Source organism: Euprymna scolopes, chromosome 11 (assembly GCF_053919585.1).
Source record: "Euprymna scolopes isolate OS-2025 chromosome 11, ASM5391958v1, whole genome shotgun sequence".
In the NCBI taxonomy this organism is placed as follows: domain Eukaryota; kingdom Metazoa; phylum Mollusca; class Cephalopoda; order Sepiida; family Sepiolidae; genus Euprymna; species Euprymna scolopes.
In genome coordinates, this window is record NC_136492.1 from 55,341,991 (window position 1) to 55,359,929 (window position 17,939).

General features: G+C 34.8%; 1 protein-coding gene across 7 annotated transcripts in view; it reads left to right on the plus strand.

Annotated features, from left to right (window-relative positions):
* LOC145287853 (protocadherin Fat 3-like) overlaps positions 1-17,939 on the plus strand; it is a 1,926,363-nt gene that overhangs the window by 1,684,274 nt on the left and 224,150 nt on the right. For all 7 annotated transcript variants that reach the window (XM_080135727.1, XM_080135730.1, XM_080135731.1 and 4 more), the window contains 2 exons: positions 996-1,118; positions 4,677-4,732. In XM_080135727.1, the coding sequence (XP_079991853.1) occupies positions 996-1,118; positions 4,677-4,732 (179 nt within the window). The remainder of the gene's footprint in view (positions 1-995; positions 1,119-4,676; positions 4,733-17,939) is intronic.

The following is a 17,939-nucleotide window of genomic DNA, read 5'->3' on the forward strand; positions in this document are numbered from 1 at the left end:
TTACATATTAAACCAAGCTTGTAAGCGCTTTACGCTTTATTTTACTCGTGCGTTATTATAACATATAGTCTCCATTGCTCTAAACAATTTACTGGTGAAGGTTTATTGCTAATAGATATTGATTGTCAACGTTCGGGTTTGAAATTAATTTATTGTGATAACCCCAACTTATTCAACGCTTTATCTGTTCCAATCAAAATATTCTTCCAAATAATCATCGAAAATAAAGGAAGCTTAACACATACAAAAAAAAAACTTTAATCTTAACACATACAAAAAAAAACGTTAATCTTAACGCATACAAAAAACGTTAATATACTGCATATAATATAAGTCTATTATTAATGATTATAATGAAGCTTATAATACACATTGTAATTACTATTGTATTTTATGAATTTTTTTATTTTTTCATTTTGTTTTTTGTATAACTGATGTTAATTACCTGTTTAGTATTTTATATGAACAGGTTTGTTGTGCTGATTTACAGCTATAATAAGTATAATTCGTATTTTTATGAATAAAATCTTTTCCGAAAAGGGCGATAATAATAATCCATAGTTATAATCTGCTTGACACCTAGCCTGAATTCGTATTCCTTGTTCCGTTTTTACCGTATACTTTTTGCTTATTTTCTTTTTGAAAAAGAGATGTACCTCTCGAAATTATTAAAGACATTTTACCGTTCCGGTTATATAAAACAGTAAGTTCACATTTGTTGACTTCTATGTGAAATATTTGTAAAAAAAATAATAATAATAAATTGATATACGAAGGTTTATAATCTAAATCCTACCTTGATTCGCTTGTCTGTTTTGTTGTTGTTTCTGTTGTTTTCATACGTTACGTCACTATTCTTGGTATTCAACATTGCTCATGACGTTTTTATAAACTTTCATATTTGTTTCCTAATAATGCTTGAAGCAAACGACCGTTCCCTTTTATAATAATACTTGTTTAAATTTTGTATTTCTTTTTCTTTTTCAATTTTTTAGGAGGTTTACACGATCGTCAATATCAGTGTGGTCGATCTTAATGACAATAATCCTTTAGTGACCAACAAAGATTTACAAATTGAAGCGATGCGGAATGGGAGCAGAGTCATAGGAAGACTTCGGGTAAGAACAATTTTGTTTTCATTTATTTTTTTATTTTCGATTCTAACACATGAAGATTGCATTTAAAATTGTGAGAATTTTAAAGAAAAAAGTATAAGTAGAAATTATATATAATCTCATATAGTTTAATATATATATATATACTAGCAGTTCCGCCCGGCTTTGCTCGGGCCCTATGTATTATTCATAACTTTACGTGCCTATGTATATATTAAAAAGTGTGAATATGTATGGCAATGCCTTTCTATATAATAGTCTTCCTTAACTACCATAGAGAAAAGTTGGTAGAGACCGCAGACGTCAATTTTTTTTTTTAATATTGACCCCAATTTTGACCCATTAGAATTTATTGTTTTGAGCTCAAATAGAATTATAAAGTTAGATCCTTGTTCAAGTAACCTATATCTAAAATTTCAAAATTGCCGGAGGAGTTTGGTACAGTTCTCCAAGGTCAAATCGTTGAACTTTGAACCCTTAACAGCAAAATTTCTGGCCGAAAACCGATTAAAAAGATTTTCCCAAATCTCAGTACCTCTTATGCCAAATTTCGAGTCTGTAGACCGAAAACTGACAGTTCTTTGGTAGAAAAATGTACACAGACAGACAAAAGTTATATGAATGTACAGGATTCACTCCTAAACTAATTAAGCAATAATTATAGATTTTGCGATAGAGATTTTAGGCATAAGGATTGATAATGTGAGCCATATTTACTTTAACTTAGTATTTATAGAGGTCGAAGCTTTCTGTGACATTTAGATGCATTTGATTTTTATGAAATTTAAACTAGGGTTATTAAAACGTCAATCCAAACTTTAAATCCTTTAAGGCATTTTGAAGGGTTTTAGGGAATACAATACGGACACAACCTCCCATTTGAAAATTCAGTATTTGAAATTTGCATTCAATTATATCCAGAGACACTAAACTACACTCCTTGAATTTCAATTTCTAAATACCTCTTGAGCTTAAGCCTTAAAATTTATGATTATATAGAATTAAAATCATCTAATAATTTTTTATCAAAATTGGAATGACGATTCTAGACATAAAGTTTAGTAAAATTGTCTGTTGATTCTAATCTTTGAAAGAAGACATAAGTATTGTTTTCAAAAGTGCTAATTTCGTAGTAGAGATTACTTAATGTTTATATAATTATATATCTAAATACCCTCCACACAATATATATATATATATATATAAACTAGGTTTGAGAATTTTATAAAAAAAATTCTACAATAATATTTTTAAATGTAGTTTAAATTCCTATGAATACCAATAAATTCAACATTAATATGCATATGCCCACGCATAAATCGACTTTCCGCTAAAAGATCCATAATTACAGCATTGAATTCAACTATATAACGAGAGACAAAAAAAAAGAATTAACTTACATTGTTTAATAGAAAACTGTTTACCCTGTAGTTTTTCAGAGATTTTTAAGCGAGACCGCTGTAAAATTCGTGGCTCTTCTGTGAATAATACGACTTCAATAAGATGCATACACAGAATCCAGTTACTAGATACTTACATGTAAATAAAAGAAAAAATAATATACATATATGATTAATTATAAAAGTAATGATACTATTAAAAAAAAGGTGGCAGGCTGAGGTTCAGCTGTGCGAAGAACAAGGTTTGGTAGGTGTGGGTTTTTTGGCGGGGGTATGCTTGGGTGAGGGAATGAAGTAGGTAGGGTTGGGGGTGAGAAGTTAAATTCTTAATTAAACAAAGAAAGCTACAGTTGAGGCAATAACTTAGAAAAATAAAAATAAAACTATAATCACAAATTTTTAAGCAATAACACAGAATACAATCAGGAGAATAAAATAATAAAAATATGTAGTTGTCTTGATAAATCTAAATGGCCCCTTTAAAAAACTGCCTCACAACCTCTGTAATTTATCTGGCTAGTATTAGAGCCACGGAGGACCCCACCACTGGCAAATTCTACATCAATCAAACCAGTAATATAGGCCATAAAAGGTCCTTCCTAAACCCCGATTATATTGTATAAAACATTTAAAAATTGTTAACTGGGAAATCTTTTTAAAAAGAAAATTAAAAAAAAAAAAACAAGAACTTGCCGGTCACTTTTTTTCTTTGCTTAGATGATAAACATTTTATCACGAAATTTAAGGACAGGAATAAACCTTTAAATAAAAAAAACAGGAAACTTCAATAAATTGTAGGCATTACGAATCACCCCTACTTGCTCACTTGCTAACTAACTCCTCATAAATCCCTATTAAATACGATTCCAATACTACCCACATATTATATCCCAACAGAAAAACGCCTGCTCACCTAAATCTCCTCAAATTTAACATTTGCTAAATACAAGACTACACCCTTTTTGAAAAACCACACACAAGAACAGTCCATTTAATTACATCCAACAGTTACAAACAATTCCTCCACATACTCTAAATATTCAATATTCCTCTCGACCCATTCACTATAGAATTGATATTTAGCATATGCATGTGTGTTATACACTAAAAAGCTTTTCCCTTAAACTTCGTTAACAATATTCACCCGCAACATAAATATCAAACTAAATTCAGATTAGATGTGTGCGTGGAGGTCACCACTTTCCTAAAAAAAACTTTTTTTTACAGTAAGATGACTTTCGATTTTCATTAATGGTTTCTCTTTTAAATATAAGCGCAGATCCCTGAAGAGGTTTCTAGTTATTAAATACTAGAAAACTGAAACATGCTCATGGCTGTGTAGTAACACATTACTGCTTATGCAAAACCAGATTGAAAGTAGCTACTTCATTTACTCACACAAAATTAATATACGAAAGTATAAATTTATGCGTAGACTTTAAGTATTTACTTCCAAAGGGCTCAATACGTAGGTAGAGCTAGTTAGTAAGTTATAAAATATATATGGCGATTAAGCTACACTGAATATTCCACGTTTCATCCACTCTAGCACTCTTCAGGCTTATGCGCAAATTTTGCATCTCAATAGAAGGTGCGTATATAAAAACGACAGACAACCACAAAATTCGCGCATAAACCTGAAGGGTCCTAGAGTGGATGAAACGCGGAATATTCAGTGTAGCTTAATCGTCATATATATATTTATAACTTATATATATACTTTCAATCTGTTTTTATATAGGCAGTAATATATATATATATATATATATATATATATATATATATATATATACACTTTCACTCTGTTTTTACATAAGCAGTAATATATATATAAATATATGTATTTACTTTCAATCTGTTTTTACATAAGCGGCAATATTAGTTCTAATGCAAATTGAGAAATTAGATTTTACAAACACAAATACTACAAATCTTAAATTAGTCCATAAACACTTTCATTTTAATTAAAAAACAGAATTTTGTTCTTAAACAATGGCTTGGTATGTTAGGATGGTGAGACACAACATCTTTTGTGACAGTAACGATTTCCAAAATGGCGTTTACCGCGTTTTGCATCCGAACATATATAAAAGTTGAACTTAAAATAAGTCAATAGATGTTATTTTCTGGTACCTCTAATTTCGCTTTTGTATATTTTCAGGTCTACGACCCAGATTCAGATACAAAGCTGACTTATCAACTCCTTTTCTTTAAACAGTAAGTATCAGTTTCCATCGATTATCTTCCCCCTCCTCCGTGCCACCTTCAGCACAGAGCCGAGACAAACTAATCGTAATTTTGACAATGCCGATTAATTAACGACTGCCTTCGATTAGCTCCATTCAGTCGCGCAAGAATAACATTTCAGATGGTGTCGATGCTGAGCACTTTTTCTTTTTTTTCTTTTTTTTTGTCTTTTTTACACTTGTTGGTCTCTGTTCTAGCAAACGAATTAATGTCGCAGATTGTGTCGAGAATTGACTTAGAAAAAGAGGAGGTTCTTTATCAAACAAAGGACGAGACACTTACACTTTTCTTTGATTCATTTAATCTACCACACACACACACACACACGCACACTTTATATATATATATATATATATATATATATATATATATTGGAAGTAAACATATGAACCCAAAGATGCATTTACATCACACGCACGTTATTTTATTAGTAGTATAATTCTTACACGAGTTTCGTTGAATGGTGGAAATTCGCCAAACAACTTAGTAGAAACAGATTTATGTTCCTCAAAAAAAAAAGGGCACAGTTTGAGATTTTTCCCCCCTTGGATTAAAAAGAATAAAAATTGATTGAAGGAAATTTAAAACCTTCAAAGTCTAAGAGTAAAGATCTTGTCATATAATTTATTTTATAACCAGTAAAAAACCCTTTGGAATCCAATGCACACGAGGGGATTTTTATTTATATATCGCCATATTTGAATTCAATGTATCTATCTATCTACCTATCTATCTCTCTTTCATATATATATATATATATATATATATATATAAATATATATATATATATATATATATATATGGGGGGAGGGGGTGTTTTCGCACGAGTATAACATAGAGAACGCACAGAAAACTATTCGACGCTGAAGGTAACAAACTAAAAATATCAATGCTACTTTAAGGTCAAACACCGGCCAATGACCAGAGAGATGCATAGACCTTGAGGGGGAAAACATCAATTATTCCCCCTTTTATAGAAACATAAAGCAGCCTAGTAACTCTCGCTTCCCTTATATTGTCCCCTTTTTTTACTTACATTTCTATGAACGATGTATGTACGTTCCATAAGTTATAAATATTGGCTAGCTTAATTGTCATCATTCGTATACATTGGAATTATTTGTGAAGGATAGATGCATGCTAAGATAGGGAGGATGGAAGATACTAATCGAAAATAAGCGGGTGGAGGGTAGGAAATTCTCCACAGCTAAGGTGATTAGGCATCTCCTTTCTTGGCAATAATCATTTTTCAATCTTAACTTCTTAAATCAAGTGGCTTCACGGCTTGTCTGGGGCGATTACCAGAAAGAAAAAAAAAACATTTACTATCCATGACACGAAATTTCAAGCTCCTATATCCATCCTTTAGTCGTCATAAACATGTAAGTGTGCTCGTATACACACGTTTTTTTCCATTTGTAAAATCATCAAAGAACAGGAAGGACTGTTCGACAGTCATTATGCTTTTCTGGTTTGTTTGTTTGCTTTTTGTCCGGTCTTCGGCACGATCCGAAATTATCTTCAGAAAGCTTAAAATCAAGAAGAAAAAAAGTTAAACTCAAAACATCGCGTGAGAAAAGTTTAATAGAAGAAAAAAAAAAGGAGGTGAAAAAGGAAAATGGAAATACACGATGTGTGTGTGTGTGTGTGTGTGTGTTTTAAGCCTCCGAATTACTAAAGCAGTAAATAAAGTCGTTGCGTATGGATAGCCACAAGATAACGATTTATATTGATCGTCAGTTGGAAAATTAGGATGAAAATATCTCAATGCTGAATTCGATCTACAAATAGAAAATACCTGATTTTTTATTTGTTTGCTCAAATTTGTAGAAGATGATATTCTTACCCTTGTGTGTGTGTGTGTGTGTGTGTGTGTGTGTGTGTGTGTGTGTGTGTGTGTGTGTGTGTGAAAGGTCTACGTGGAGGCAAGTATCCACCCATGTTCCATATATATGGAATAGCAACTTTCATTAGTGTGTAACCCATAGATTTAGCCTTAGTTTATGTTTTTCATATAATTGTTAACCTTTACTATGAAACTATACATAGGGTGGAATAATGAAAATTTCGCCCTAAAGAAAAACAACACTACAGGTTTGTTTTTAAACTTTTAATGCAATAATCAATTTTGGTAGCTTGATTATATAGTAGAGCTAACATATATTCAATGTAGTCGCCATCAGTCTCAATCACCGCCTCGATACGGGTCCGGAACTGGGAGCATGTCTTTTCCACAAGCGCCGACGGAAGCTCGGCAAATACTCGGCGGATGGCGGTGATCAGGTTGGCTTTGGTTTTGTGGAAGGCCGTATTGGTGATGTTCTCGACGTATGACCAAATGAAGTAGGTCAGCTGGTTCAGGTCGGGGGAGAAGGGGGACTTGTGGGTCGGCGGCGAGTCCTGCTGCCACACCCAGAGTTTGCCAGCGGCCACCTGATTGCACCAGAGGATCACCACACTCTTCAGCACATCCAGGTACACTTTGGTATTGGCTTTCAAGCCGGCTTAGCTGTGAGGTGGCATGATGTGGCCCTCACTTGAAACCACAACCGTGGCCGGAAACTTTGTTTTCATCACCCTGGCGCGTTGAACCGTCCGGATTTGCATTTTGAGGGTGCTGGCAATGGTCCTGTTGTCATAACTTGGATCGTTATAAAGCAGTTGTACAGCGACGAATCTCTGATCTCGATCGTTGAACAATGTGTCACTTTCAGACATGATAGAAGACCCCTATCGCACTTTGGATTTGTACACAACTGGCTAACTAGTAGATGATTTACAAAAAAAAACGGCATCAAACGGGATTGGAATCGTGTCGTCTTTTCTAAGGCGACAATTTTATCGATCTACCATATATATATATATATATATATATATAATTCAAACACAGTAGTGTTTAAATATATGGTTTAGTGGCAGTTTTACTCATTTAGAACTGCTTAAAAGCTTCACTGGTCACTCATTTTTCGACCAAATTTCAAACAATTAGTATAGTTTATAGATCACCTTTTCAGCTATATTGTGAAAATTTTCAATTTTCGTTCAGTAAAACAAAAGTTATGATGAATTTTCTGGTGTTCAAAATCGTAAAAATATCTGAGGAGGTGAGCGACGTTTTTATGACTGCTTTCCATAGCAACCACGTTGCTAATAATTCACTACTCTCGCGAAAAGAGAAGTAACAAGTGAAACAGAAAGAATGTTTTTATGGTGACAAAAAAATAAGACTGAAATTTTTACAAAAGAACAGGTGAATTTATTGGAAGCCTAGAAAAATCATGGATTACAATAGAAAAATTCGAGCATGAAAAGTATTATGGTTAAGCTTAAACATGGAAAAGTAAAGGACTAGTTATTAAAGCTGGAAAAGAAAAGGACAAGATATTCTAGGAAAAATTATAATAAATTTATAACTTAAAATATTGCAATATTAAGAATTTATTTTAATTCAATTTATAACATATAATAAATTCTTAATACTGTAATATTTATTTTTATAGTAAAGTAGCAAGAAGACACGATGTTGCCCGGAAAATGATTGAGGATCAAGAAATGTTTCACCCTCCCATATTTTATTGTCCTCAAAATCGGCGAAATCGCCCATTTTTCAATCCTCCTCGCAGTTACTTCGTCCACAATACATTGTAGTTTACATTTCGCTGTAAGAACCTATTGTTGACTTTATAAAATTATTTTTCTATAATGGATTTAATTGACGTTTAAAATGCAAATATCAATTACCATGGTTCAGTAGTGCTCTAAACTGAAACATCCATTTAGAATGCGCTCCTGTCATATCAAAGAACCTAATGTTGATTTTATATGCCTGGCCTTTCTACTTGTGCGGTGATAATGACTTGAATTTAAAGTTTAAAATGCAAAAGTCAAGTATCATGGTTCAGTTTTACTCTAAAGAGAAACATTCATTTCGAACACGCCCCTTTCATATCAAAGAGCCTTTCTGCTTGTGCGGTGATAAAACTTCTCAAATGCAATCATGATGTCGGACTGTATACGGCGTTTACTTTGGTCAAAATCGCCTGTTCTTTTTTCATCGGATTTTTCGATTCTCGATACTTATCGAAGACATTCCGATACAAAACCTATCTAAAAACACATGATTTGTGTGAAATTTTCAAAATAATCGGTCCAGCCGTTTAGGAGTCCATAGGGAGCGAACTCACACACAAACACACACAAACACACACAAAGCTCCTTTTATATATATATATATATATATATATATATATATATATATATATATATATATATGCCCCCTAACGTATCATGGCAAACCCCATTACATACCACTTTTTTTACATAGGGATCACCACTTATCAAGGCCCATAGACCACTCGAGGATAAGGGTTAAGAGTGTACAGTAGTAACTTGGACCATATAGTAATTGTTAGTAATGGAAATTCGGTAAATTTGTTAACTTAAGTGGAACGGCTCATCAAGAACTTGTTAACGTTGGACTTGAAGACAACCAGATTGTAGTCAGCTGGAAAGCAGGAACACAGAAGACAATTCCACAGCAGAAAGAAACTTTGTTCATGGAATCTACGTTTAGGTTTAGGCACAGATAGAGAGTGGGGGGAATTAGTGATAGTGTTTTCAGCTAGACGAGTGTTTCTTGTGAAAGTTTGGCGAGGAGGGACCAAAGATTGAAGCTCAGTCGAGCACTAGCCATGAAAATAAAGATAAAGCAGAGACAAACTCGTAACATCCCTTCTGTGAGATAGAGGTTACAGGCAAGAGAAAAGGACATCTCCTACGAGGCTACGAAGTCTATTTTGAACTCTCTATAGGCAGGACAAGACCTTTCTAGCAGCTCCTGCCCAGATGTGGCAACAGTACTCCATCCTTGGACGTACCTGGCTCTTATATAGATAGAGAATTGCATCAGCAGTGAAATATCTACTGGATCGATAGAAGGATCCCACCATTTTCCCAGCGGCCTTGGCAACAGATTTGATGTACGTATTCCATTTCAGATCAGGAGTAAAGGTCAAGCCCAGAAGCTTGTCAGACATGAGGCCTCCCCAACACGAGAGCCATTCATTTCAATTGATGCCAGATGGGGATCAGAACGTTGATGATGTAAAGATAGAAGCTTGGTTTTAGATGCATTAAAAGTAACCAGCCACTCCTTTCCCCCGTTGTACCATATGATCAAGATCAGAGGAGAGAGAATCGGAGAGAACTTGGTCGTTTATGGTCGTAGATGTGCTACCATTGATGGTAGTGTCATCAGCATAAATGGCTACGAATGATGTAAGGATGTGATTTGGAAGATCATTAATGTAGATCAGGAAAAGAATTGGGCCCAGGATGGACCCCTGAGGGACTCCAGCATTAATACTGTGAGCTTCTGATTTTTGCCCATCAACTACTACTCTTCTGAGCTTATCAGAGAGAAATGATTTAATAACTGAGAAGACATTTCCAGCTATACCACTTATATCCATTATGTGATAATCCCAATTTTGTCTTGTGCCACTTTAATCACTTTAATTCTGCAGCTTTCCTCCCTCCACATTTACTTCTACCTAAGACATCCCATTATTTCGTTTCTAATGTATTTATCGTTAGACGTCACATTTCTAATCTACTATTGTTAACTGTTATCGTTTGACTTTGGTGAAAATCGTCTGTTCCTTCTTTCATCAGATTTTTTCGATTATCGATACTTATCGAAGACATTCCGATACAAAACCTATCTCAGAACACTACCAGGCACATAAAGTACCTTTATGTGAAATTTCTTAAGACTCGGCCCAGCCGTTTTCAGTCCATAGGGAATGAAATCACGAACAAAATCAAACAAATTTCCTTTTATATAATAGTAGAGATAATAAATTTGATCTTATTGACAAGAGATACATACTAGGTATTATATTTTTAAGCACTTTTTCGTCTGATTTAAACTTGTGATATCCCGTTACAGTAGTACCTGCAATCTGACCGCTTCAGAAATCTGATAGATCTGCCATTTTATTTTGTTTACTACTAATGTGCACTATCTGAAATAAAGAATAACTCTAACTAATTAAAGCAGCAGAACAACAACCATGAATTAAAATAAGACGAAAACAGTATTTTGTTCATTTTTTTCCAATTTTTATGGGTGTTTGGAAATTGATGCAAAATTCAAAAGGTGTTTCCATTATTTTGTCCAACCCTTGTACATACTTAAAAATTTCATGAGGTTATTATGCTATTTCTGTTAGAGTGAATTTTTTTTTTCTACTTGGCTCCGAGTCGCCATTGTTATTAGCCTGGTGTGTTTGGTATAAATGTAAACATTAGGTCGTATTTCAGTGGGATGACATTTTTAACTTTCGATATTTTTTCTTAAACTGTTAGGAAAGCCGTTCCAAGATGGCCGACCAAAGATAATTACCACATTTCCTCGTGTTTACGACGTTAATTTCTTTCTTTTAATCCCAAAATAAACTATAAAAATGTATCCCATGGTTTGCGGACAATAGATTATGTTACTAACGTAGTTGCAGTGAGAAACTACTTTGAAAGGAGACATTAATTTGAGATTCTCGATAAGTTGCGCAACAAATTGCCTTATCAGACTTTTTTCTCTCGCTCTCAAACAAGGCACATTGCAACTTGGACGTAAAAGACTGTTGTTTAGAATCATGTCTAGCAGGGAATTGGTAGGAGTTTAGTAGCGAGATGTTTGTTCACATTACATTTAAATTTGTGCATATTAGTACAGTCAAGGAAGTAGCAAACAGGGACGGAATTCCAAAGTCTAGCCGCCCGATGAAAGAAACTCTTCGAATAGAAGTCTTTCCGGCATCTAGAAACCTTAACAGTGAAGGAGTGGAATTCTGTTCTTTATCGAATTAGTCGGTAGTATTTTCGTAGAGGGAACGCATGTAATATGAATTCATTAGAACACATTTCATTAAAGTATTTGCAAAACACGCACAGGGATGCAACATTGCAGCGATGAGACAGAGGTTGGAACTTGGACGATAGTGCGAGACGTATTAGATTTGAGACTCTCTTTTTTTAGGACCCTGTCTAAGAGTGAAAGACTAGTGGTAGAGGCACCAGCTCAGATGTGACAACAATACTCGATGCATTAGCAAATGATGGTTCTGTAAAGATAAAAGATGCTCCCTGGCGTGAGCGAATTTTAGCACAGTAGTGGGATCCCATCTGTCTTCTATTCCAATACGGTGGACAGGAACCATCGGGTGATCAAGGAGTTATCAAACAAGTAATTTCTCGTAGTGGGAAGATGGAGTATCTCTCTGTGTACCTAAAACCAAACGAAACTTTCACCAAAAAATTTTTTTCTAGTACTTTTCATTTCCGGAACACATTACTACGGAGCTACTTCACAACTCACAACAATGTGTTCCTTTTCAAGTCAAATTTTAACGAATAGTTGGTGAGCTCTACTCTTAAATACTAAAATTCTGTCCATTCCACATATACGTTTCCAATCATTTATGGTGTTCTTAATCGTCAAGCTGCGAATGAATATTTATTATCGTCGGATCTCGATTAGTATAGAGCCATTGGCAAAAGAATTATGCAATTGTTTCCGAAAGCAAAGATTACAGATATATTTTGAGTTTTTTATTTTACGGCATATCAATCCTTTTTAGTTATTTAATGCCGAATCTAGTAATTTTGGAAAACGCTATTATACTTCAAATTCTTTCTATCTTCAAATATTTATTTATGGAATTTGGTTTGGTTGTTTGTTTTACAACGTACCGACCCTTTTAGGGGACATTTAATGTCGAATCTAATAATTTGGGGGAAAAAAGTTTTATATTTCGAGTTCTTTATATCTTTTAATATTTATTCATAAAGTTTACTTTGGTTGTTGTTAGAAGAATTTTTTTTTTTACTTTGCAGAACATGATTGAGTTTCACAAAGAAAAAAAAACAAAAAAAAACAATGCTTGGTGCAGGAAGCCAGTATCTTCGGACAGCCTGATCTGGTAGCACCATTTTACAGAGATACACTTCCAAGATACCGCGCTAGATGATGACATAGTCCACTTATCACTCTTCTTTTCATAGTTAAAAAACACACACATACACATAGCACAACCAGTTCCGTTGGCTTTTAGAGTGACCTCATATTTCTCAATATTTACTGAATGAGTGTCTTGTGTATCATCTCAGGAGCCAACCAGTCTCGATGACCGGAACTGCAGTAATGTTCTTGTGTCGAATGATGGATGTTAGTCACAAGCACCGAACCTATTGATCCTGCTATTGCATTATTATTTGAGTCCGGACAGAAATACATGTTCCTAACGAAAATATATTCAGTCCATTAGTTATTCATTCAAGAACATCCGATTCGTTTATTCATTCAATCGTTATATTCAAACTAGCTGATGTATTAGACCCATTCTCCGGCATATGAGTCGAGTTTGCATAAATATAGAAACGACAATCCGTTTTGTCGATACGATCATGATTTAGATTTGTAACACTTGCATGCAGACATACTAGCGGTTCCAATATAATCTTCTGCGTTTTTTTTTCCTAAATTTTCACAATGGACAATGATAACTTCGACACAACTTCTCTAGGTGACGGAAAAGGTATTTTGCCTTCCAAGTAACCATAACAGCTACTCGTTATCAGTACAGGGGACCAGAAAACTCGTGCCGTAAATTCCGCTCGTACGACGACCAGTATTATAGAGTTCGGCTTTTGGAATTGGGAGTAGGAGAGAGAGAGAGAGCAGACTCACGCATTCGCCGACCGTCACTGGCCAATTGCTAGCGGCGGTTTCTTTGTCTGCTTTTTCTTCTCTCTCTCTCTCTCTCTCTCTCTCTCTCTCTCTCTCTCTCTCTCTCTCTCTATCTCTCTCTCGTCTCCTTGCTCTGCTTCCCTTTTTTTCTCAATATTCATCTCTCTATATTCATTTGACTTTGTGACGTCTTGCTTACGCCACGCCCCCAAATGCTAACGCAATTATGCTACAGATTATTTCATTATTCGTCTTGATCTGCAATGTTCATCTTATATTTGCGATATAACATTAACAGATGAAGTCAATTAGCAAGGCGGTATACTGTCCGCATCCAGGGTCAGTGATGAATGTTTTATGATTATTTACTCCTGAAGATGGCGGCCATATTAGCATTAAATTATATTTACTTAGCTAAATAGATCTCTAATTCTTTAACTAAGAGTTGCTTCCATATTCTCTTTGTGTAGAAAACGATGCGTTTTAGCGCCTCTTTATTTAAATAAACTCTGAAGTGCGAACTGACAATAATTCTGGGTGCAACTAAATTTAATTTCAAACTTTAAATATCTCTGATGTAATCTAGCAGAGACGAGGCTTCATGCCTTGTGTATTCATTGTTATCCTCATCTTCATAGTTGTGGTTGTTTCAACTGAAATAACAACTATAAAGATAAGGACAAAGCTTCTTTCTTAGAACTGCACGCCTGTGGAACTCTGTTACGTCTGCCTGCTTCCCACTGGACTACAACTTGGATGTCTTCAAGTCCAATGTTAACAAATTCCTAATGAGCCGCCCCCTTAAGTAAACACTTCATCAAATCTCCACACTAACGTAATGTACTTGCAATAACCCTTATCCCTGAGTGGCTTCCGGGCCTTGATAAGTGGTGATCACTGTGTAAAAAAAAAAAAAGGATAACGGCCCGCAAAGGAATGCAGTACAAGTCATTTAGTAAAACTAACCAATCAACTATCTAATTTACATTTGAAGTCTTTGCTGACACTTTCCAACTTCCTACCCACATAAAAATAAACTCTTCTTCAGTGTTGATATAAATTCGTTTTTAGTCCCCCCCGACAAAAGGGGGTGGCTTTATAAATTCATCCGTTCGTCCGTCCGCACTTTTCTCAATAACTACGCCTTGGAATTTTTGGAAATTTTGCACAAACATTAAACATGATACGAGTAAAAATGTAACAACGGATTTTCTCTCCGGACTTTTCTAAAAAACACTACGCCTTGGAATGTTTGAAACATTAAGCATGATATGAGTAAGAAACAGTAACAGAACGGATGCCTTTCGGGTTAAAATGGCTAAAATTTGTGCTTATTAAAAAAAATTGATGCCTTGGATTTTTATAAAACTTGCTGAAAAGTTGTAACTAACTGATTTCTATATAGTTTTGCTTGTCTATACTATACTCGAGCTTAGTTTATCGTGTTGTAACAACATTTATTTCCTCATTCTCCCGCCACGTGTGATTCCTCGTTACGGCTGTGATGTCACCAATGTCTCTAACGTGATCCTCCTCTCTCGCGTGATCATCCTTTTTATAGTCTTTCTTCTTCCCTACCGTTGACGTCATTTCACATGCATTTGCTTACGCGCGTCCGCGCGCTGTTACAAGACGAAGTACTGTTGCTACATGTGGCCATCATCATATTTGATGAATCTGAAGATTCTATCGTTCGCATTGGTTCCCCCGATAATTTTCTAGTCATAATTCTTTCTCAGAAAGACTTCGGGTAATTACGAGGGGTGCCACGAGAAGGTTTCCAACATTCAAAGTGAAGGTGATTTTCATGGAACGAACTGGATTCGAACTTTGAACACCCAATGTTGTTAACTACTTGACCACCGTCACTTCCCGACACACATGGCAGAGGATTGCGTCAGGAATGATCCAACAATTATTCCGGACACCTTGGCGTCGGATTTAATATGGGTCTATTTCAAATTTAAGTGCGACAGGTCAACGTAAATGATATTTGAAACTTGAGCGTGAAAGATGGGCTAGTTTGCTTTTTTTAACTTAATTGTGAATACATAATAATGTAAAGAACCAGTTTTATAAAAAAAAAAAATGCTCTGACTCTTAAAATATAAATTTATTTATTCAATCGTCGCATTTAGAGTTTAAAATACTATTTCCAACTGAAGCATGACAGACTGCCCAACTGAAAGACAGAGCCCTTCATAGATAATGCGAGGTCGCATCTTAAAATGTCTTTCGTTGTTTTTTCCCCTTTATATAATGTTTGATTATCCTGTAACGCGATTCTCCCCCGGGAATTGAAACTTTTAGCTCAGTTCAGTCGACACAGCCGAATCGGTTTCCAGGCAGAAATACACCGACTTTTTTCTTTTTTTTTTTTTTTTTTTTTTTTTTTTTTGTGAACACTAAATCGCGGCAAAACAGGTTTGGAATGTTAAATGTTTGATGTTTTAGACAGAGAAAAACATAGTATTCTTTCGGAAATATTCTTGAATTCTTAAAACAAGAACGGATATTCTATCAACACTTTTAGGGATGCAAATGTTTTTGTTTATTTTTTTTTGTTGTTTTGTTATTTTTTGTGTCTTTTTTTTTTATTTTGATTTTTGTTTTTTCAAACTTGAGCGTAACGAATCGTTCTGGGTATGGTACAATCTCGTCACTAGTGGTTCGGTCCAAATTTTTAGTTTGAAAGATAGTAAGAATGTTATTAAAACTTCAGAATAACAAACAAAAGAATATGCTATTCCAAACTTAAGCATGACAGTATCGAGAAAATGTTATTTTAAGCTGAAGTATACAAGCCTAAAGAAAATACTATTTCACACTTGAGAAAAACAGACCAACGAAAATAACGTTTCAAACTTAAGCGTAACATACCAATGAAAATTATATTTTAATTTTAATCATGACAGATAAACGAAAGTAGCATTTCAAAATTAAGCGGCACAGATCAATGAAAATGATATTTTGATTTTAAACGTAACGAACATGGAAATGATATTTCAAATTTAAGCACAACAGACTAGAGAAATACTCTGAAATTTAAATCTGATCAACCAACAATGGGAGCAGCAGCAGCAGCAGCGTATAACATATGCAAATGACCAAGCCGGCTGCGCAATATTACGTCACAGCAGAGACATTAAGAAAACGTACGTGGAGCTGACTGGGAGAAAAAGCATTGGGTGTCCAGCGAAGTACGTATTCGAGAGGTATTCAAGACACTAAGGAGGAGAAAATGGCATGCTTGAGACACGAGTATTCGAAGAAGTGGGATTTGAGACGCGTTGGCGGCATCAGAGCAGGGATAAAAAGTCAAGCGCGACCGACAAAGGGTGAACCTGTAAATTCATCCTCGTCCATTCGCCCGTTCATCTGTCCGCACTTTTCTCAATAATTACGCTTGGAATTTTTTGAAATTTTGCACAAACATTAAACATCATATAAGTAAAATATAACAGAACGGATTTTCCGGGAAAATTCCAGATGCCCCTCTAGGGGTGCCTTTCGGGTAAAAATGGCTAAAATTGACACTTTTTTGCTTATTAAAAAAATTAATGCCTTGGATTTTTATAAAACTTTCTGAAAAGTTGTAATTAACTGATTTCTATATAATTTTGTTTGTCTATATTTTGCGATAACTCTTGGGTGTGCGTCAGGGGCTCTTTTAGGACTAATAAAAACACTCCATTTTTGGGACTATTTTATCATATTTGTCAAAAGTTTTCTGTCTATGTCTATTTAGCAGTTTTGCATGGTGCTGAACTTAAATTTAAATATTTTACGGCATTGGGAACTTTTAGGGTTAAATGAGGGGGGAGCAAATGATGGACTTAGTCATTTCTTTTTTTTGCATCTTGAAGCGATCAAATTTACATATGCTAAGGCCTAAAACTGCATCGTTTGTTTATTTTCACTAGGATTTGACGTCGTTTAGGGACTTTTGGGACTAAATATGGGGAGGGAGGCAATACTGAACATAGTCATTTCTTTTATGCCTCGTTCACTGTGCACTCACAGGGGACCATACATGCTTCACGTGTTTTTGTTTTATTTTTTTTACTTAAGTGTGACAGACCGATGATGGGCGCATGCAAAATAATGTTCCTTTTAAATCTGTATCAATCAAGTACCGTGACAGACAAACAAACCGACGGGCCGATTGACAAATCTTCTCAAAGTTATGCGTTGATCATTATTGAAAGAATTCTTTTTAAAAGCAAAAAAAAAAAAAAAAAAAAAAAAAACGGATGTTTCCACATCTTTCTGGAAGGTGGAGAATTGGACACAAGGCTCAAAGGTTTTTGTCTTTGAGTCTTACCTTTGAACGCAAATCTTAAGAATTGCAAATAAAAAATCGAATTTGCTTCCGTCGCTCTCGGTGAGATTTTGAATCAATATGAAAATAGTTTCTTGAATTCTTTT